Genomic DNA, 22,044 nt, shown 5'->3' on the forward strand with positions numbered 1-22,044 from the left:
TAAAGAAAAGGGAAAATCCCAGTATAAACTGGCTTTTCTTCCTGGAAAGAAAATAGAATATAAATCTAAAAATAACAAAAATAAGAATATTACAGTTTAATCCCATTCATATTAAACTAAAATAAAAGGGCTTTAAATATGTCTCACAGCTCCATCATACTTCCTTTAGTACTCAAATTCTCTAGTTCACTGGTTTTGAATCTGGATTGAATGAGTTTTCACAAGTATTACAATATTCTTTCTTTTTTAAAAAAAAGAAAAACACTTTCATTTTTAAGTGAAAAGCTGTTAGGATTTTAATATGTCTAATATTTCTGTGATGTATCTTTCAACAGGAAATCCCAATGAATTTTATTGATCCAAAGGAATATGACATTCCAGGTTTAGTCCGAAAGAATCGTTACAAAACAATTCTCCCAAGTAAGGACATAGAAATTAATTTTTAGTACAGAAGCATTTTGAACTATGTGTTCAATGTATATGTTTGTGATCTTACAATCAGTTTTAAACTTGATCAGATTGGCCATAGTGGTGATTTGTGGGTTATGATAGCTATTTCCGAATGTCAGGAAAGATCATGGGTTACAGAAGCATTTTGGAGTTTTTCACATTTTGGAGTTATTCTTTCACAAAGAATATGGATTAAGGTCAGCAGTGCAATATAGGGAGTCCTGGTCTTACAACAACAATTGAGCCCAACATTTATATTGTTAAGTGAGAAATTTGTTAAGTGAGTTTTGCTTCATTTTATAACTTTTCTTGCCACATTTGTTAAGTGAATCACCGCAGCTGTTAAAAGTTAGTAACATGCTTGTTAAGTGAATTTGGCCTCCCCATTGACTCTACTTGTCAGAAGGTTGCAAAAAGTGATAACATGACCCTGGGACCCTGCAACTGTCATACATATGAATCAGTTGCCAAGGGTCTGGATTTTGATCACATGGACATGGGGATGCTGCAACGATTGTAAGTGTGAAAAACGGTCATAAGTCACTTTTTTCAGTGCCATTGTAACTTTGAATGGTCATGAAATGAACTGTTGTAAGTCAAGGACTACCTGTACCTGCTGTCAGGATTCTGGCAGTTACCCCAATTAAATCATGAGTCTCAAGCCAAACTTCCAACACTAAACAGGATTTATTGGGAGTTAACATGCCGGCACGACCTGGGTGTAGCCGACTCTGAGACACATAATTCACTGTCACCCTTGACCCTGGCTTTCCCCCCACCCCTCTGGGTATATCATAATTCATATTCTCCAGTGAAACACGTCCATAGCCGAGAGTCATCAGTCATGTTCTCCAGTTAGATTTTTGCCCAGCAGAAACTTCAGTCACCTAGTTACAATCTCTGAAAAAACTATGCATGGAATGCACTTTTGATTCCAAGCTGCCGCACTGCTCTTTCAAAACTCCTTTCTCCCCTCTCTTTCTGTTGGCAACTATAAAACGGCCATAAAAATATTTTATGAGTTGACACCTATGACATTCCCAGGCAGTAACTATGAATCTCACAAATTGAATGTTGAGTGATTTCAGTATCTCTCAGCGCTTGAGAGATAATTTGGTCAAAATCTTCTGAGATTTTACTATTTCATACCATTTTGACCAATCGTTAGAATTTTTGTTTTGGAGGGATCCAAGGTTATTGTGTTGGACTGCATTATGATACAGAAAATGTTACATTGGATGTTTGTATTTACTATTTATCTAGTCTTAATAATCGTTATGATTATTTTGATGAGATGGACTAAAAAGTTATATCAACTGTTTAAAATGCCTCCTGAGATATGTTTTTCTTCTGTTTGAAATATTTCTGTGCACTGAAACATTCAGTCTGTCTTAACACTTTACAATTGCAATTTCATTCTTTTAAAAAGCTTAAAAGCAGTTTTCAATTAGAAAAATTGCCCACAAAACGGAATACGTTGTTCTGAAAATAAAATAAAATGTTTAAATTTTTCAAAAATAGATGTTCATTCCAGCTAGAACGGAAAGATAAATAGGCACTTAACTTAATGATCAGTTAGTTGCTTGCGGCATTATAGTTAATTGCAGTTAGCAAAAGAAATGATAATAGTCTTTAATTCAGCTAATGTATACTGTATTTCTTTTGCAGATTTACAGATTTGTTGTGGGTAATTTCTTTTAAGCCTTTTGTCTCGAAAATTCCACCCTAACCATATGAAAATGGTTGACTTCAGAAAGCTCATTAAAAAAGTTATTGCTCAAAAGCAGCGCAACATTAAATCTTCTAGAGTTATAGCAGAACTGTGCCTTTGCACTGGCATTTAGACCAGGCTACATGCAACGTTAATAATGATTAGTTCTGCAATAAGAAAGCACACTGAATTGTGAAAGACACTGCAGCACCCTGCTCCTTCAGAATTGCTATGCTCTGTTCACTGCCACAAAATGTGGTAAAAATATTGACTAATATGGATTCTGGGGGGAGGGATTAGAAAGGGATGTTAGGACTCTTCATGGGTACCAGTAATAGCATCTAAATACAGCCCCAGGGTTGTATCCCACTGAATATTAGCTGTGGGTGAGCAAAAGCAACAAATACTTTCTCCAGGACATCTGGATTGTCAACTGTGGGAAGCAGAACTCTGAATCAGGTAGATCTTCAGCTAAAACTATCAGGGTCGCTCTTGTGTTTCTTTCAACCAAACCTGTGGCCAGTTCTCAGAATTCCAGTTTTGAGGGTCTGTTGTGTAATATTTTTGTACAATTCAGGCTGGAACAGAGAGAAAACCCCTTTTTGTTCCTTCCAATCTATAACTCATCATTGCTGCTTTTCATTTTCCAGATCGTCACAGCAGAGTGTGCCTTACCTCAGATGATCAAGACGATCCCCTCAGCTCTTACATTAATGCTAATTACATCAGGGTAAGACTGGCAGTTCCACAGAATCTGTTCTAGATAAGTGGTTTTGCTAGGCCTCAACTATTTTTCAATAGTTGCAGAATTCCACAATCATTTCAGTCCTTCCAACATGCTGACAGAGGCACAGATTCAAATCTCAACATTGTAAAATATATATGCGATGCTTTAAAGTGTGATTTGCTAGCAATCTCTGATAGCGAATGACAGTCATTTTTACCACCATAATCTTTAGAATCCAACAAGGCCCCAAAATATGGTGCCAGATGTAGCCCTACCAAATGAATTTCAGCTTAACTATATATCTTACATAGCATAAATTGCTCCTAGTGTCATAGGAACCATTAGTTTTTGTATAAATCAAAGTTATGCTGCTTGTGCTTATTTGTTTCACTTTATGTGAAGTGTGAGTGTGAGAATAGTTCTTTCTAATTTACTAAACAGCTTCTGAATGAAAACTGGAGGACTGAGGTATACGTACATTTCAGCACTCATGAACCTTGTTGGGTTTTGTTGTTGTTTTTTTGCTAGGGCTATAGAGGAGAAGAAAAGGTGTACATTGCTACTCAGGGACCCATAGTTAATACTGTCAGTGATTTCTGGAGAATGGTATGGCAGGAGCATTCTCCAATCATTGTCATGATTACCAATATAGAAGAGATGAATGAGGTAATGCTGAATCTCTATTTTCTATTTTTTTAAATTCTGTTTTGTGCCTTCAGTGTATTCCTGAATAAAACATTATTCCATTCATAAAACGTCTGCTTTTTAACATCAGTAATCAAGGTAAAGTTGGAATATAGTATAAAAATTCAAAGGTCCCTTTTCAAAAGGCAACTGGACTTCCTCTGTTTTTGATTCAGTTCTGAACTGAAGAAGCTTCTTGGGTGAGAAGCGAAATGTCTTCAAGCAAAAACCAAGAAAGTCCAGTTGTCTTTTGAAAAAGCATCTTTGGGACAACCATGACCTGGGTGACTGAGAATTTCCATAGATGTATACTTGAGGCACTCCTGAAGTGCATTTCCTATTTTTCTTTTGAGACTAAAGCCTTTCTTTTGAAATGTTCCTGTTACACCTGGATTTTAATTTTTTCATTAGGAAAATGTGATTCTTGTCCTGTTAGTGCCTCAGCTGCAAGGATGAATACTGATCAGAATGTGATTGCGGTAGCAGTAGCAGCTGGTTATTCTAGAAAGAAACTGACAAGTACATGAGCAGTGATGGGCTAATGCCATGTTTAAGGCCCTACCAATAGAGTATCCTGCCAGCAAATTTTGTGGCCCTTGAAATCTTGTTTAGTTCTCCGTTAGCAACTTAGCATGTATTTTGAATTGTCTCCTTGCTGCCCTTTTCAATTGAGCCATAAGAACCTTGAGCATCTTAAGATAGCACATGAGGATAGCTTTAAGAAAACCAAAGTTTAGTTGGCAAAATGTTTGACCAGTCATCTAGAGAAGTAGCGTTAAGTCAGGCTCTTGCCAATCTAGAAAGCTTTTGCCATGTTTTCATTCTATTTGTCATGATTTATAGTTGCAACACTATAGAGTTGCTACAAAGGAAATGGAAATCCTACACATCTCTGGAGATCTCTGTACACAGTTCTCCCTTATCAGAGACGTGGCTTGTTCAAGACTCTGGGACGCTTCAAAAATTTTCCATTAAAAAAAGAATTGTGTTGTGACTCAAATATAAATATAGACTGCAAGAAGAATATTTGTGTTCACGCTATTTATGTTAATTCTAATAATGCAAAGATTAAGGCTTTAGTACTCTAGCACTCTTATAAAATGTAATGTGAACTGACAGACAGCCCACGGAAATGCGTGGGTGTTCTTCATTTCAGCTGCTCCAAGACTGAGCTATAGATAGCTACTAGCACTTTTGATAGTGTGTGCGCTCAACCCCATCCCCAATCAAACATACCCAATGGAATAATGAAAGAAAAACTTAGGATTCTGTCAGTTCATCACCAGGATAGTTCTTCAGCATAGAACAGAATGAGACATAATTTGGTATAGAAGGAAAAGCAAAGGAAACATAGATTGTGTTGAAAATGGGCCAGATTTACTTGGGAGCTATGCAGGAAAAAATATCCCCCTAATTCATTCCTATGGGGGATGCAATTGAGAAGTGGTTTGGATGGTTTATGAACATTGCAATCCAAGCCCGCTTCCTCCTAGTCACATGGTCCAGGACATCCAAAAGCAGCCCATCCTGTGCATCTCCGTGCACACTTAGATACAAAAACTGATACAACATAAGGAAACAACAGAAATACAAACACACACACACAGATACAGCACAAATGTACCTGATTAGGCCCGACAAATCCACTTGTATGCATACACATGTAGGAAATGTGTGCCTGATTAATCCATATACAAAGAGATGAAAATGTTTCTTCATTACAAAGAATAAAGATAGCCCCTATAGCTACTATTAGTGAAGGGGTAGAAAAAATCTGGATGCTTTTCCTACTTTAGTAAAAATATTGTTTGACAGTGGACATGTGATTATAGAATGGGTAGATTCCAGCAGATGGGAGGACAAAACTGAACATTCAGCAGAAGAAATAGTTGGCATTATGCGACAATAATATTTCTCATCTGCCTGTCAAATTCCACATCAGCTGCAGTTTTCAGATCATCTTCAAAGCCAACCCATATAGAAGACATTATAGTTATCAAAATGATGAGAGCATTAATGAGTACAGATAGTCCCGGGCTTACAACTATTTATTTAGTGACCACTCAAAGTTACAACAGCACTGAAAAAAGTGACTCATGACCATTTTCACACTTAAAACCATTGCAGTATCTTCATTCCCTCTCCTTCACATATTTTAATCCTCTACTTTCTATTTTTTTCTCTATTCCTTGTTTCTCTGAGTCTTCTTTTCTGGGAAGTAAATGCTTGTGGACAGTTCTTTTTTTTTTTGAAAATTTTATTTGGGTTTTCACAAAAACAAAATACAAATAAAACATCTTTTTTGAAAATAGCATGGTCCCAGGTTATCACTTCTTCATGCAGACACAAAACTCAATTTCATGCTCATTTTTATATTCTATTCCATATCTTATTACCATTTTATATTTTCTACATAGTTTTTCCCCTCTTCTAATTTTCTCAACTTTGTTTTGATTATCTCAATTCAAATAATTGTATTTGTACTTTTGTCTGTCCCGTTACAATTTCACATTATCTTGTATAGCTTTAAGATTATAGCATTCAATATAATACATAACTTCCAATCGAATTCTGCTTGGTACATTCTTAAAATAGACACTATCTTCTTAAAAAGAAAAATTATATATATATAAAATAAAACATTCCATTCCAATTCAATTCTATCATTAATAAGTTTCCATTAATATGTATATTTGAGGAATCTTGTTAAAATTTCACTGTAAGTTCCTTTTAATTACAGTTCCATTCCTTAATTCCAGGCAGTCTCCTCCATTTTTCCAGATCCTGCCCTTCTATTCTTTTTTTTTCTCCTTTCCAGCTTTTAAAAACTTGTAAATGTCCAGAAATCTTTATTTATCCCTTTGACTTTTATTTTCAGCTTAGATGCCTATTAATGTCAGAGTGGATTTTTTTTCAGTTTCTTGCTTAAGTCTCTTAGCTGTCAGTATAAGGAAGGAAAGAAAAAAAACCTAATCCTTTCCCTTCTCTCTCTCCTTCGCAGCTTCAAAATCTTCTTTGGGAACAATGTTGTTAAGTTTAAATTTCAGGGCACCTTATTTGTTGCTTTTGCTGTTTGACCCGGTCAACCAAAACTTTCTCTTATCTTCCTCCTGCACATTCTTTTCCGGTTGAGTTCTTTGTGGTGGCCATTTCTGACCACCGCTACAACCGCCTTCAGGAAAGGGAGTAATGGCCAGCTGGGGAGGAGAGATGCAGCTTTCCTCAACTCTGCAGGCAGTCTCCCCCTTCTTTACCACCCCTACGGGGTGGCTTAGTCCCGAAACCAACCTGCTTGGGGCGCTCCAGCGGCGAGCACGGATCGAAGCCTTGGAGAGACGAGGTTTCGGTCTGTTGCCGAAAAAGCTCAAACTAGAAGTCTGGACAGTTCCGAATTGTCTATAAAGTTCTTTCTTATATCCTTGCATTATACATATGACAGTGATAACATAAATTTGTTTTAAACAAGTTCCTGTAAATGTTCTAGGCTTGCTATCTGTATCTTATTCTTCCAAAAATCAAATAGCTTCAGGCATGATGGTGCTTTTCTATTATAGTTTCAAATGGGTCTAAATTTAATTTTGTTGGTTTTGAACCCTGAATCTTAATATTTGAATTTAATCTTGTCATCATCAAAGTTAAACTCTGAATTGAAATTTGGCTGCTTTTCTAAATCCCTGCTGGTTTCTTCTGTTACTGTAATAATGACATGAGAAAACTGAATGTGATGGGGTTTTCTCATTTATGCAGTTCTTAAGCCAAGAAAAACATTGAAAAATATATGGTTTAATGGGGAGTCGGGGGGAGACAGCCAAACATTCTGACTCAGGTAAAATACCACTTTACATCAGTTAATATGTTTATTTATAGCATAACTGATTTCTGAAAACATTCTGCAATAATTCAATTGTACAGTATACTTCTCTTAAGTTTAACAGAGCACATTTACTTTCTGCAGACTCCTGCCTTTATATCTGTGATTTAATTTTTGCCTAGAAATGTACAGAGTACTGGCCAGAAGAGCAAATTACCTATGAAGGAATTGAAATTACAGTTAACAGAATCATACAAGCAGATGATTATCGGTTAAGGCTTATTACCCTAAAGGTAAGATATAAAGTAAAGGATTACTCATAGACAATTCAATAAAAAACATTTGAAATATTCTTTTCATGATCATGATGTTCTTTCTAAATTTAATTCAAGTACACAGCACATTGTTGTAGATGTGCAGCTTGGGATCCAAAAGTTATAGCCTAACATATTTGCAGAGCTCCAGATTGAAGGAGGCTTTAGTAATGTTGATAGGCCTCTTAAAAAGAATACGTCTGATATGTAGGCCATCAAGCTCTTTGCAGAACAATTAGAATTATGAACCATTCCACTCAACTGCCTACAGGCAATTTATTACCATGTGTTTTCTGCTTTTGTTATCTATTAAAAGTCTTCCTAAATGCACTGGCCTTACAACAACCTTAGTATTTGTACCATATCTTTATTTTTAACAGATTCCTATATTTGAGCAGGCTAGACGTTGTAAATCAGGTCTGTAAGATCTTTGGTGTGACTGGTATTAGACCTATATGGTGACCACAATATGGAAGTACCTATACTCTATATTTATAATTCATGCCTTTCCTTAAAACTATTTCTGTAAAGTGAATTGAGTACAGAAACAAAATAATAATAATAAATTACAAAATTATCTATTATTTTAGCAGTCTTTTTTGCCTAGAGAAGTTGATTATTTCAATATTTATCCATTCTAAAAACCAGCTAAATATATATTTCTAATATGTATATTTCTTAGCAAAGTCCCTCCCTCCCCCCCCCGAAATATTGAACCTTCAGTATTCAAAAATTCCTCACCCAAGTAATCAAAGGTATTGAGTCTTTCAGCAGAAACCTGCAGTTATTTTTTACCTAAAATTTAGAGTGCAGATCGAGGAATTATATGGTGCCATATTTTCAGGAATCTTCGAATAAATGCCAGTTGATCGCATATAGCTTCAACCTCAACAATACATGAGCACACAATTGATACAAACTCAAGGTAAACTGCACAAAACTCGATTGCAGAAAATACAACTTCAGCAACAGAGTGGTCAATGCCTGGAATACTCTACCTGATTCTGGGCTGCTTTTTGTGATTCCTCTAATGAGAGATGTTTTCCATGTGTTGAATTTCTAATTCTCTTGTTTCCGATTTTCTTGCTCCCTGTCTTACAGAATGGTGAAGAAACAAGAAATCTGAAGCACTACTGGTATACATCTTGGCCAGACCAGAAGACCCCTGATCAAGCACCAGCCCTGCTCCAGCTGGTTCAAGAAGTGGAAGAAGCCAGGAATTGTGCAGAAGAAAAGAATGCGCCAATCATTGTTCATTGCAGGTAAATTATTAAACATTGTTAGAAAGAAATGAGGGCGGGGGGGAATGATACTTAGGTAATTTTCCTATACCTCTGACATTCACTTGAAACTTCTTTTACTTTTAATGTTATACACAATACTGAATTTATCTCTCACATTTTTTTAGACACACCTTTTCTATGTGTCCACTCTTTATATTCTAGCAAGGAAACATCCCATGCATCTAAGCTGGTAGAGCCCAGAGGAACCAAAATTTCCACATTGGGTTTCACAGTAACTAGGACATGACCCGACTCTCGTGTGCCTGTTACATAGTGCAGACGAACCATGCAGCCATTTCATTTATCTGAAATGGTACAGGGTTCTGCTTGAGCAGAGGGTTGGACTCCAAGCTCTACTCTTCTATCTGTTATCGTGTTTTAATAATAATAGGCTTATTGTTTATTTTTAATTACCAGTCCTGGATCCGGTTCACCATGGTATGGTCACTGCCCATCATTCTTCTCTTTTCCCCTATTATCCAATGTAATGTGCTGCAGGTACTACAGAGATATTATTTTACATATTAAAAATATGTCTCAATCATCAATTACAAATGCAAATCAAATATGAAAGCATCCCACATAAAGAGCTCTGTCATACCACAACCACTTGAGGAGGATTGCCGTCCCCAACTAAAAAGCAAGTCTTTCGTTTGAGACAATGTCACCCAGGACTAATTAATTTTCAGAACTTGCTGGAACAGGGGTCGTCAACCTTATGGACCTTGGGGACCACCAAACTCATAATTTTAAATCCCAGGGACCACTAACTGGTTCTGTGGGCGTGGCCTAATTTGTGGGTGTGGCTTGCTGGTCATGTGACTGGTTGGGCATGGCTTGTATGTAAATATTATAAATATTTATATAAATATTGAAATTTTTATAAAAAAAGAGCAACTTTTACCCAAAATCAGGCAAAGCAGGCAGGCAGATTGAGTTGCTCACAGAATCACAGATTCGTTCAGAGATCTATCTATTTGCCATTGGCGAGCTCAATCTGTTACATAAAATTTGCTTGCAAGCAAACTCATAAAATCAACTCGCAACACAATATTTATTACATACACCATGTATGTACATGGTGTATTTTTTCTTTAAAAAGAGCAACTTTTACCCAAAATTGGGCAAAGCAGGCAGGCAGATTGAGTTGCTCACAGAATCACAGATTCAGTGATCTATCTATCTGCCATCGGCTAGCTCAGTCTCTCAAATTTGCTTGCTGTGAGTCTGCACTGAATAATAGAAACTTCAATCCTAAGGGAGGTTCGGCTATGCTTAAAAGCAGAGCCGAAGATCTGAAGACTAGCTACAAAGCAAGAAATCCAACAATTTCCTGCTTCCTAGCTAATCTAAATCTCCCGGCACAGCAGAACACAGATGATGGTCGGAAAAAGGAAAAATAGAAATTTAGCAGGCAAGTTTGCCGAGTAAAGAGTGAGTGGGTGGGGAGGGTTCCCACGGGCCATGTGGGCTACGCAGCCTTGTGTTTCTGTGCAGCCTGGATTAATTGCTTTGAGGGGGGGTGCTCTGGGGGTGAGATTTCTCTGCAGCCCATCAAAATTTTCTCACGGCCCACCGGTTGGCGACTGCTGTCCTGGAAGACACAGAGCAGAGCAATCAGTCAGTCAATGGGGAGCTATCTCTTATAGCAAGCAAAGGTCAAGAGCAACACCCCTGAAGATGTGTTACTTTCTAACAGGATCCTGCTCTTTGGAGGAGCTGTCTGTGATGCTCCACAACATATTGCCACTACTGAGTGTATCAAGGAAGCCCCTGATTACCCAATAAGCAGGTTTCATAGAAATCTTTACAGGACTTCTCTTGTGTCCACCTACTGGTTAACTCCACCCTCAGGAAAATATTGAACAGAGCTATATAATTTGAGGCATAACCATTGCAAATATCTTTCTGGTTTATTTTTCATATAATTTGGCTTTGGTGATGAAAGGGAACATTTGCATTTTAAAGTTACATCATTTTTAGTAAGATTACAAAATGAAATCTTGTATATTGAATATTCCTGTTGTTATGCAAGATTGCTACAAGTACCCCTTGTACAAGCAGATTATGGATGATGGCAGAAAGGTATAATGAGTCTCTACAGCATTTTTCATTAAACACAAACCATGTGAGAACACAATGTGCTATCACAATCTAAAGTAATAAAATACAATTTTTTCCTGAATGTTCTAAAAGTATATTTTTTCTGTTATAATGCAGTCAGGTAGCTGCATTATGGTGCTCTCTAAATTCAGCATTTCTTTTTTAACAGTTTGCTTTAAATTTACAGTAACATAATTCTTTACAAGCTACATGAAGGCATATTATTTGCAAATTGCTTCCAGTGTGTACAATATGTATTCCTTTTCATCATTTTTTTTTCTTACAGGCTACATTTACAGCATTCATTTCCATTCTTCTGTGTATTGTCATATATTATAGCATTCCCATACAAATCATTAACATGCTGCGTCTAGCATTTCCTTGTTTTAATGTCTTCCCAAATTATTTTGTCACTTCTAATTTTAATTCCATTCCCTGCTTGTGTCTCTTTGTTTAGCTTTCTTCACTTACTTCTAAAACAATTTTTAATGTCTTATCAAAATGTTCTGCCTCTTTTAATCTTAATCCTTCCTTGCTCTGTTCACATATATTCTTGACAATTATCTTTTCTTTCTGTACACATTGTAATATATTTCTCTCAATTTTTGCAGGAGTTGCCTATAGCCTATCATTCCACCAAACATCCATTTTCATACTTCATGCAATCCCATATATGTCTTGGCACTTTGCAATATAATTCTCATTGTATTCCAATCAAATTCCAGTCTCTTTCCTTACTCCCACTTTCCACAGTGAAGGATCTTTGGTGCTCTCTGAGATCACTTATTTTCTTGCAGATGTTTTTCTAGCACTGATGATGTGTTACCTAGTTTGGATAATGAGACATCTGCAAGAAAACAAGCCAACTCAGAGAGCACCAAGACCCCTCATTTCAACCCTGAGCTACAATTATTCTCCTTTTTTGGTACTTTCCACAGTGATGGAAGAGTGTTGATTCCTGATGGCTCCCTAGACCAGGCCCTGCAATTTTCTTGGCAAAGTTTTTCAGAAGTGGATTGCCCTTGTCTGAGGTAGAGTAACAGGCCCAAGGTCACTCAGATGACTTAATGCCTAAAGTGGGATTAGAACTCTCAGCCTCCTGGTTTCTAGTCTGGTGCCTTAACACCAACAGAGCTCTCTGTAAATAGAATTAGGCTCAAACTACAGATTTGAAACAAATATACTTTTTTTCCTAAACGGATGCTCATAAAACAGTCACTATTTTAATTTATTTCTGAGGTATAGAAATGTCATCCCTCTCTTCACACTCATCTGTTCATGCCAATATTTATTTCACCTGGTCTGCATTTATTTATATTATTGCACAATTTTTCTCAAATCTTATCTTTGGTTCTTCAATTATCATCATTTATTGGAGTGTTAGATGCACCTATCACGAATGGATACATTTCTACTTTTATATGCATCCACAATAGCCTAAACAATACACTAATTCACATGTTCTTACATATTTTAGCTGCTTCATTCATATTTAAACCTACAACTTCACTTTCCCCGCATGAATTCATCAATTGTACCCCATAAGATCAGATCACCTTAAGTCAAATCTGTTAATTTCTTCACCTTTCTCTTAGTTTCATAGATACTAAGTGTATCAATTTTTCTTTTTGTTTAAATTTGTGCATTTATGCTTTTATGCTATTTCAATAATAACTTGTTTTACCATTTACTCTCCCACACACCCAGGAAGCAATTTTCTATAAGCCATGATCATTGTCAAATGGGGACATGGTCAGTCAAGGCTTTCACATAAGTCTTTTACATAATATTGAAAAATATAGTTTACATTAATTTCATTGATGCCTTGAATTGCTCCACTGGCAGCCAGTGTGACTTGCAAAGCAGTGATGTTATATAGACAAACCATTATTTGTTCCAAACTGCATGCACTCCTACATTCTGGATTAATAGCAGTTTTTGAAAGTGATTCATGAGTATCCTAGTATGGAGAAGAAATTACAATAGTCTGAGTGCTGCATAAGATATGAATAAAGCAGAACCTCCTGGATCAGGAATGGGTGCGCAAAATGAAAATGATGGCTTTTGATCATAGCTGCCATCTGTTCTTTGATTATCAGCCCCAAAAGATCTCCATCCCCAATTGTGTATCACCTGTGTCTAGGGGGGGAGTGCTATCCATCCAAGTCAAAAATAGAAAGTCTCACAACCCACAGTTACTTGATCTTGCTAGAATTGAGTCAAGGCCTGTTTCTTTCTCATCCAAACCCTTAAAACCTCCAAGCACTGGGAAAAAATCTGAACAGTATCATTTGGACACTCGGGGGCAAAGATTTACAGCTGAGTAACATCAACATATTGATGGTATTTAACCCTGTGTTGTTAAATGACCTCGCCAGATGTTAAATAGGAGTGGGGGAAAAGTCATGGTCTCAGAATGTAATAATTCAGGGCTGGATCTGCCCCTTCCCTAACCCTGACTGCAACCAGTGTCAAAGATGAAAGAGAACTACTGCAAAATCTTGCTTCCTGCTCCCCCCACAAAAAAACTAGTCCAAAAGAATACTGTAATCTAGGTGAAATACAGTAGATGAAATATTAATGAGATTAATAGGAAGGATTAATATGAAATTAAATACAACACAAAATCTTTTAATGAAGCAATATATATTTCTGAAGTAATTTCCAATAAAGAATAGTATGGTGCGTATGCATAGACATATTACCAAGGGAGGAAAAAGCATATAACATCTGTAGATCTGGGTGGAATGACTACATAACTTGCATTTCTTCTTCCTGGGGGCTTAGCTGATGCTCCAAATAATCTAAGTGACAATGATGGAAAGTCATCTAAGAAGCTTTCAGCAGAGCTAAAGACTTGCAAAACCAAGATGCTCTTGGACCATGAAGCAATTGTTACTTGCTGTTTCTCTTATTTAAAATGACATGTTGACATATAAAAGCTGACAGAAACCAGATGCTTCACATAACATCTCTCTGGCACTTTACCCTGTAACATTTTATCCAATAAAACTGCTAAGCTTCTTCTGAAATAATACAGGGCTAATGGTAAAAGATATTCTGCTGGTTTTTTGTTGCATAAATTAGAGCCAGATAAGAAAACATAAGCTCATCAAAGTGCCTTTTCATATGCCCAGTCCACATTCAGTCTATGGGTTGAGTAGCAATTCTATCCAGCTTTCCCCATATTCTAGAACAACAGTCCCTCCCCCCTAGTCTACTGGTGGGATTCAAATAATTTAACAACCAGTTCACCCAGGGTCAGGTTGGCTGTTGTGGGAGGCATGGCCTATCCCTGTCCTCCATCTCCACCGCAAATCTGGGACGATCCTCCTGCGATGGCCAACCTGTCCCTGGGCGAACTGGTTGTTAAATTATCCCCTCCTCCATCAAAGTGGATCCTGGGCACTGCACTACGATAGATAAATGGGCAACAGAGTGGCCGGCATGAGAGAAAGAGGAGCAGGAAGAAGAAAGAAGAAAAGCAGCCTTCTCCTTCCCTCGCGCCAGCAGCTCAGTTGGCTTTTTTTCCATTGCAGCGTAGCGCCCAGGATCCATTTTGATAGTGGGGACTGGTAATTTAACAACCGGTACGAACTGGCTGAATCCCACCACTGCTTCCATCACACACATACCTTACTCAGTAGTTTACAGTCAGAGTATAATTTGTGAGAAACCAGAAGAGCACCACATTTGTATACATGGACAAGAAATCGCTTTGGGCATGCAAAGAGTTTCAGTCTAGTGAAGACTTCTGTTCACATACGCAACCAATATTGTCTGAAATAAAATAATAATAATTTCCTAAAACTTGAGAATATATGGTAGAGCCTAGACAGTTACGTTCAGTAGTAATAAAGGAGAATGTTTGTAGCTCAGAGGTGAAATGAGGAGTCCCTGGTTTCACATGATGAAAACTCTTTAATTTCACAACATATGGACAGACTTAGCTATAGTTTCAGTTGGGAAAACGTGACCATCCTACACCAAGACCAAAATGCTGGGGAATTTCTACAGGCCTAGAACTTTGGTAAATTAGCCATCAATAGACACATAGACATAAACTGTATCTCTATGCTATGGAAAAGAAACAATCAACAAGCCCAAATGGCAACAAAAAGACCAAAACACTTCCCCTCCAGCAATTAGCACCCAGATGACCATAGATTAACTCCAAGATTAACATCAGACCAACAATCAAGAAGTAAACAATACCCCATACCTCAAACAAGGACTAGTCAATAGTAAACAGCCCAACCAAATTATCTCTAAGACCACCCTCACCAACACTGACTGGGGCAAGCCACTAAAATACAAAATAAAATGTCTTCAAGAAAACAACCAAGCTCAGAGAGCATCAAGGACCCTTCAGTTATATTCAGTTTTCTGCTTTATCTCTTGACTTCTGAATATTGCTATAACATTCTTCTGGCCTTCTTTAAGAAGCTCATGAATTCAGTCCCAGATGGAAAAGATGTGAAGAAGGTTTCTAAACAATGTTCTATTTTTGGGAAGACCTTTGTCTTCACTTTTTATTTCTTTCTCTGGCCAGTGCAGGGATTGGGAGAACAGGCTGTTTTATTGCTACCAGCATTTGTTGCAAACAGTGGAAAAACGAGGGCGTGGTTGACATACTCAGAACAACATGCCAGCTACGGTTAGACAGGTAAGATAATTTTTCTGCTAAAACCAAGTCTAAAGTAGCCTTCCCCTAAGTGCTGCTTCCCAAATGTCTTGGTCACCTGATTTTATTTATTTATTTATTTATTTATTTATTAACTTGATATGCCACCCATCTCACTATCAAGCAACTTTGGGTCATTTACAAACACATAAAAACAAAGGAACAAAACATTCAGTATTAAAATTGGTCAGGAATAATGGGAATTATAATCCAGAGTATTTTGTAGGCATTGGATTGTGGAAGGTTGCATTCTTAATCCAGCGCTCAATAACATTTATTACTTTATAATATGTAAACAGGTATTTGCTTCAGAATAAAACTGAATGTATAAACGAAAAGTTAGTGATTTGACTACAGAATATTATCATTTCAAAAAAGTGTTTTAAATTCTTGAGTTTTTGATATATTTTTTTTCTGTCTAGCACTGATTTTATTCCACTTAATTTTTTCCCTTTATTTCTGTTTTTATTGTCTAAGAACACAGTGGATGAAATGGGCTTTTAACTAATCTTTGAATGAATTGTTATGGATTTTTTTTCAGTTGTGAGTTCAGTGAGATTAATATTATTTCCAAAACAATTATGTGTCAAATTAAAGCTTAATCTTCTGTATAACTTAACTAAGTGGTATTTTCTGAAAAGTAAACCTGGCTTGTATTAGACAGGTAGAAACCCCTGTATTTAAATATTTGTTCAGAAAAAGACTTAGCGGGAATATATTTCTCCTTAGTAGCTTAATTTAAGTATAGAATCCAAAAACAAAACTCCTTCCCTCCATATCTTTGCAGATTGAAATGATTATTTTACAATGGGCTTTTTCATGGTTATTCAGAATAAAAGTCTAAATGATTTAAGAACTATAGTTTAGTTTTACTTGTGTCCATTCTTTTTTGCTGATAACTATTTTCAAATGTGGCACTAAACTTGCATTTTCCAAAGGGTTCCATAACCTAACAACCTATTTCTACTGTCAAAATTCATTAGCCATCTAACTACACCAAACAAACTCACTGAAATCAGTATCTGTTGTGGTATTCCCTGTTAGGAGAATGAGTGCACTCAGGGAAACATAGTGATGTGGTGGTGTTGAATAACACACAACCAGCATACAGATACACTGAATAGTAAAATGTAGGTTTTACTTCCTGTAAATGGGTAAACAAAGTCCAACAAACAGTCCAAATCATACACGGTTAAAGCAGTAAGTATCAGTCCAGGGATAATCCAAAAGCAAAGTCCAGTACCATAAACAAAGTTCAGTAAATGGAGTTTGCTAACAGTTGCAAGACTCACAGCAATCCAAGCAGAACAATGATCAGGCAAAAGACAATAGGAAAATGCAAGAAGAGAGCAAACCAGGTTTCCGGCTCCATCTTATTGCCGTTAGAGGAACCTTAGCCAATCACAATTACAGCATTCTCTTAAAGATACAACAGTATTAAATGACTATCCTGGTTAAATGACTACCCAACTGTTAGGTGACTATCATTCCTGACATTCTCCCCTTTGGGTAGGACAATATATAAAACCTTACAATTTAAGTCCATATTCCTCACAGCAAGTCTTATGTTTTAAAGTGCCTTGGGCTTTCGTAAAATGAACTGCAATGTTATTCTCTGACATGCAATACTCCAATGTAATCATTTTACTTTGAACACATTGTCTCACATTCAGATATCGTAGATTGGTCTGTTGTGATCTTGTCTTTAGAGCGAGATTGGAAGCCATCTGAATTGCTGATTGGTTGTCTTCATATACAATAATAAGTTCCTTTACATTAATTCCCATCTCTATCATTAGTTGTTTATAACATACTAAGTCCATACATAATAGAGACAAACATGATAATTTAGCCTCCATTGTTGATAAGCTTAGATGTTTTTGTCGACTAGACCTCTGTCCAATTAACACCTTTCCTAATAACATTTCAGTACCTGATGTTGATTTATGTGTAGGTACATCTGTAGCGAAACTTGCATCGGCATATGAAGTTAAACTTAGTTCATCCTTAGGCTCCAAATATAATGCATAACGCATCATTTGTTTAAGATATCTCAACACATGCCTAGTGTCTTGCCAGTGCCTTTCAGTAGGCTGAGTATTCAACCTGGCTAATTGGTTGACGCTATATGCTATGTCTGGCCTAGATCAATTACTGAGATAGGATAAGCTACCAATCAATGATTGATAAATGACTTTATCAAAAATAGGACTTTGCACATCACTGTGGCTAAACTCCTGGCTCATTGGTGTTTTTGCCGGTTTACAAAGTTCCATTTTAAAGTTCTTCAGTAACTGGTTAATTTTATCTGCCTGTGAGATTTTGTAGCTTAGTTTTATCTATTTTCAAACCAAGATACTGTTTAAGCTCACCTAAATGTTTTATTTTAAATTTATTTTCTAACAGTGAAATAATCCCAGTAGCTTTTTGCTCAGTCTTGGTGATTAATGCTATGTCATCAGTGAACAATAGCAACAGTGAAGTTACACCATCACTTTCCTTTTTGAATAAACATGGATCAGCCGTACCAGCTACAAAACCTATCTTTGTTAGTTCCTTCACTATGCACTGGTTCCATTCATAGCCTGATTGCTTCAAGCCATAAAGACTCTTTTTTAATCTCCAGCAATCAGTTTTGTTATCAGTTTTTATCCCCAAAGGCTTCTTTAAATATATAGTATGTTGCAACGGTGCATGAAGATATACTGTCTCCACGTCTAAATGGTTTATTGTGTATTTATTCTTAGCTGCCCACACTAATGCTGCCCTTAATGCCTTCAGACTAGGTGCAAACACCTCATCATAGTCATTTGCTGTCTGATTGAACCCTTGTGCTACTAACCTGGCTTTATGGGTAACAGTCCCATCCACACCTGTCTTAATTTTATAAATTCACTTACACCCTATGGCATGCTCACCTGGTGGTAACCTGACATTTTCATATACCTTCAAACTTTGTAAGGATTTCAGTTCCTTATCCATTGCTTCCTGCCAAGCAGCCTGATCCTTAGCAGGATACAGTTTCAGTTCATTATAGTTAGTAGGAACTATATTTACTTGGCATACTATACTAGCCTGATATCTATCTGGTGGTCGTGTTACACAGGTTGAACATCTAGGCAACTCAGGGCTTACTGGTGGACTCTCCTATTCCACCTGCTCCTGTTCTTCTACCTCCTCCTGTGCCTGTTCTTACTCTTTAATGGCTATTGATGGTTTAACTATCTCATCATTAGGGACTACTTGGGTGTCGATAAAAACATCATTGTTGGATTCCTGTTGTAGTTTATTCCACCCAATGTGCTCAAGAAATTTAGCACTAGCGCTATAGTAAATATTAGCTGTGCCTGGAGCGCAAAATCTAAACTATCTATGGTTGGCCTCGTAACTATGAAAACTAATTTCCTAGCTCTATGTTGCCCTTTCAGTCTTACTTGTGAGGGAATATGCACCCATGCTGGAGTTCCAAATGTGTGTAGATAACTTAAATTTGTTTTTCTGCCATGCCAACGGGTGAATGGCAATTCACCAGTTGTTGTGTTCACCACATAGTTTAACACATGGTTGCTATACATTATGGCTTCACCCCACAGTGTTTCAGGCAAATCTGAATCAGATAACATAGTGCGAGCCATGGCTTGTAACATTTGCCCTCTTCGTTCTATAAACGAATTATGTTGTGGCCTGTATGGTGCAGAACGCTTATGTTCGATACGAGCCAATTTCAACATCGTTTGGAATCTATTATTAATAAACTCAGTCCCATTATCTGTAATAAAGTAATTACCCTATGTCTCATTTTCCTTTCTGCAAATCTTAGCCAGTTAAAGAAATGTTGGAATGCTTCTGTTTTGTTTTTCATTAGATAGCAGAAACCGTACCGTGAGTAATGATCCATTATACTCAAAACATAGCAGGCACCTCCCAAACTGGGTTTTTTAGGACCAATTATGTCAGCAAAAATAACCTCTAAAGGTTCTTTGGTCTTAAACCCATTCAATCTGTTTGCTGGAGTAATCTTGCTTTTCTCCTGATTACAGGCATTACAGTTTAAGTACTTGCTACAGGGTTTTAATTTTACTCCCTCTGACAATTTGACAGTTTGTTTCAGCATCTTGAAACTAATGTGCCCCAGACGTCTATGCAGTAAATGTATACATTCGTCATGTGGCTTAACATTGTTATAAACCGAGTTAGCCATCTGCAACTGGTCATCATGTATAACATATAAATCATTCTATAAAGTAGCAGTAACACTTTTACCCTCTTTCTCTATTATACAGTTATCTCCCCTAAAGGTTACTTCATAACCTATATTAACTAAAACTCTTACTGATAACAAATTTCAGTTTAGGTACATATAACATAGATAAATGCTCATTTATACGTGAACAATATGCAGTAGCTTCACCAGATGCTTTCATTTTCCATCCATTTTCCAATGATACATGTTGATTACTTGTAGACATCTTTACAAATCTCTGTCTATTTCTAGTAATGCACTGTGATGCTCCATTATCAACTACCCACAAATCATGGTTTACAGTTGAACTTTTTTGAATACCTTTTTATGAAAAACCATTTGAACTAGCAATAAGATTGCCTGCTCCCTAAGTTCAGTCCTAAATGTGACCTTTTATATTTGGTCTTATTTCCATTGGGTTTCTACAGGATGTCCTTAAACTTGTAACAGTTTGTTCAGTGATTGTTCCAAGTTACAACAGGACAGAAAAAAGTGACTTAAGATTTTTTCACACTTATGATCATGGCAGCAGATGCTCATGTGATCAAAATTCAGACACTTGGCAACTGACTCATATTTATGATGGTTGCAGTGTCTTGGAGTCATGTGATCCCCTTTTGCGACCTTCTGACTAGCAAAGTCAATTGTTCTGACCCAAACCTTGTTTCAAGAAAACAAACACCAGGCAGAGATAAAAGCAAAACCTTTTAATGCTTTTCTGGGAATTTCAGTAACTCACAGTTAAAAGGCTATTAAAACTAATTGTCTCTGAAAAGAAGGAGCCTAGCCAAGGCTGCCAAAAGCACTAGATTAAGTTGCCAAGAAATATTCCAAACAAAAAGTCTTCAAACACAAACCAAAATAGTCCGAACTTCCATAAGGCTTGAAGTGCGAGAACCCCTGTGGTCGTAAGTGGAGGAATGTATTGTAGTATATATCTTTTCTGGAAGTAAAACCAGTTTCCACATCTTTTTAAAATTCTTCCTTGCTTCTCTTTCCAGGGGAGGAATGATCCAGACTTGTGAACAATATCAGTTTGTCCATCATGTCATGAGCTTGTATGAAAAGCAGTTCATTAGAGCGTCAGCAGAAGAATGAAGATTCCAAATCATTTATTATGATAAAGGTCATGGGAACTCTGATCGGAACCACATGTATGATAGAGCCGAGAAGATTTCAGAATTTCAGAGCAGAAGTTATTTATACATATAAATATATATATATATATAGTTTTACTTTCATATTGCTTTATTTTGCATTCGAGAATTAAGATACTGCTTTTCTTCAACATGTGACAGGGTGTTATCTTCACTTTAAAAATAAAAAAGGCCTGTTTATACTGTAAATAAAATTGATAGCTTCATTTGTTCCAAAAATTTAAAACATCACTTTTGCTATTTAAAAAGACAAAAAAAAAAAAACCACCAACAACCCTTGCTACTAGATCCAAATACAATGTGAATCTCTTTGATAGATGTCTTGCTGAAGTCTGTAATGTACGTTTACTAAGCTTGAAAACTAACTTTTCTGCCTTTTTTCTGAATGATTGTTTTTACATTTTAAACTACCGGATACTGTGTATATCATAAAATCTTCTGGGCCTCTGCATTAAAATATTCAAGTGAATTCATACCGGAAAAAAACCATGTTTTGTGCCTTGTATATTTACTTGTTGAAAACACTCAGTCCTACAAAGTATCGTGACTGTAGTGTCATCGTAAAACAAAAACACAAAGTGAAGATACCCATCTTGGCTACAAACAAAAAAATCCATAGAAGGCCAGTTTTTTCTTAGGTTAACTGAAAAGCAGAAAATAAAGTGCAAGTATTTGAAAAACAAGTAAAAACTCACATACTAAAACTTTAAAATGACATATAGTATCGATTAGGTGCTATGATGGTTGCTGTTGGAATAAAGAAATGAGCAAACAATTACTGGAAAATATAGAATCTATTTGTAATTTTTTTCTTTTGGTATAACTTCCTTTTGGTGTTTTAAAAGGGGAAATTCTTTGGACTTTTCTATTGTGGAGA

At 36.6% G+C, this 22,044-nt stretch overlaps 1 protein-coding gene across 10 annotated transcripts in view; it reads left to right on the plus strand.

Moving 5' to 3' along the window:
• PTPN5 (protein tyrosine phosphatase non-receptor type 5) overlaps nucleotides 1-22,044 on the plus strand; it is a 68,197-nt gene extending 46,153 nt beyond the window's left edge. For 8 of the 10 annotated variants that reach the window (XM_087921009.1, XM_087921008.1, XM_087921011.1 and 5 more), the window contains 7 exons: nucleotides 336-420; nucleotides 2,812-2,891; nucleotides 3,417-3,554; nucleotides 7,566-7,676; nucleotides 8,799-8,959; nucleotides 15,636-15,749; nucleotides 21,012-22,042. In XM_087921009.1, the coding sequence (XP_087777135.1) occupies nucleotides 336-420; nucleotides 2,812-2,891; nucleotides 3,417-3,554; nucleotides 7,566-7,676; nucleotides 8,799-8,959; nucleotides 15,636-15,749; nucleotides 21,012-21,108 (786 nt within the window). In that variant the 3' untranslated portion in view covers nucleotides 21,109-22,042. Of the gene's footprint in view, nucleotides 1-335; nucleotides 421-2,811; nucleotides 2,892-3,416; nucleotides 3,555-7,565; nucleotides 7,677-8,798; nucleotides 8,960-15,635; nucleotides 15,750-21,011 lie in introns of all 10 variants that reach the window. The other 2 variants (XM_087921016.1, XM_087921015.1) reach the window with 2 other exon arrangements.

Source organism: Pseudonaja textilis, chromosome 1 (assembly GCF_049901715.1).
Source record: "Pseudonaja textilis isolate UNSWEBS1 chromosome 1, rPseTex1.2, whole genome shotgun sequence".
Lineage (NCBI taxonomy): Eukaryota > Metazoa > Chordata > Lepidosauria > Squamata > Elapidae > Pseudonaja > Pseudonaja textilis.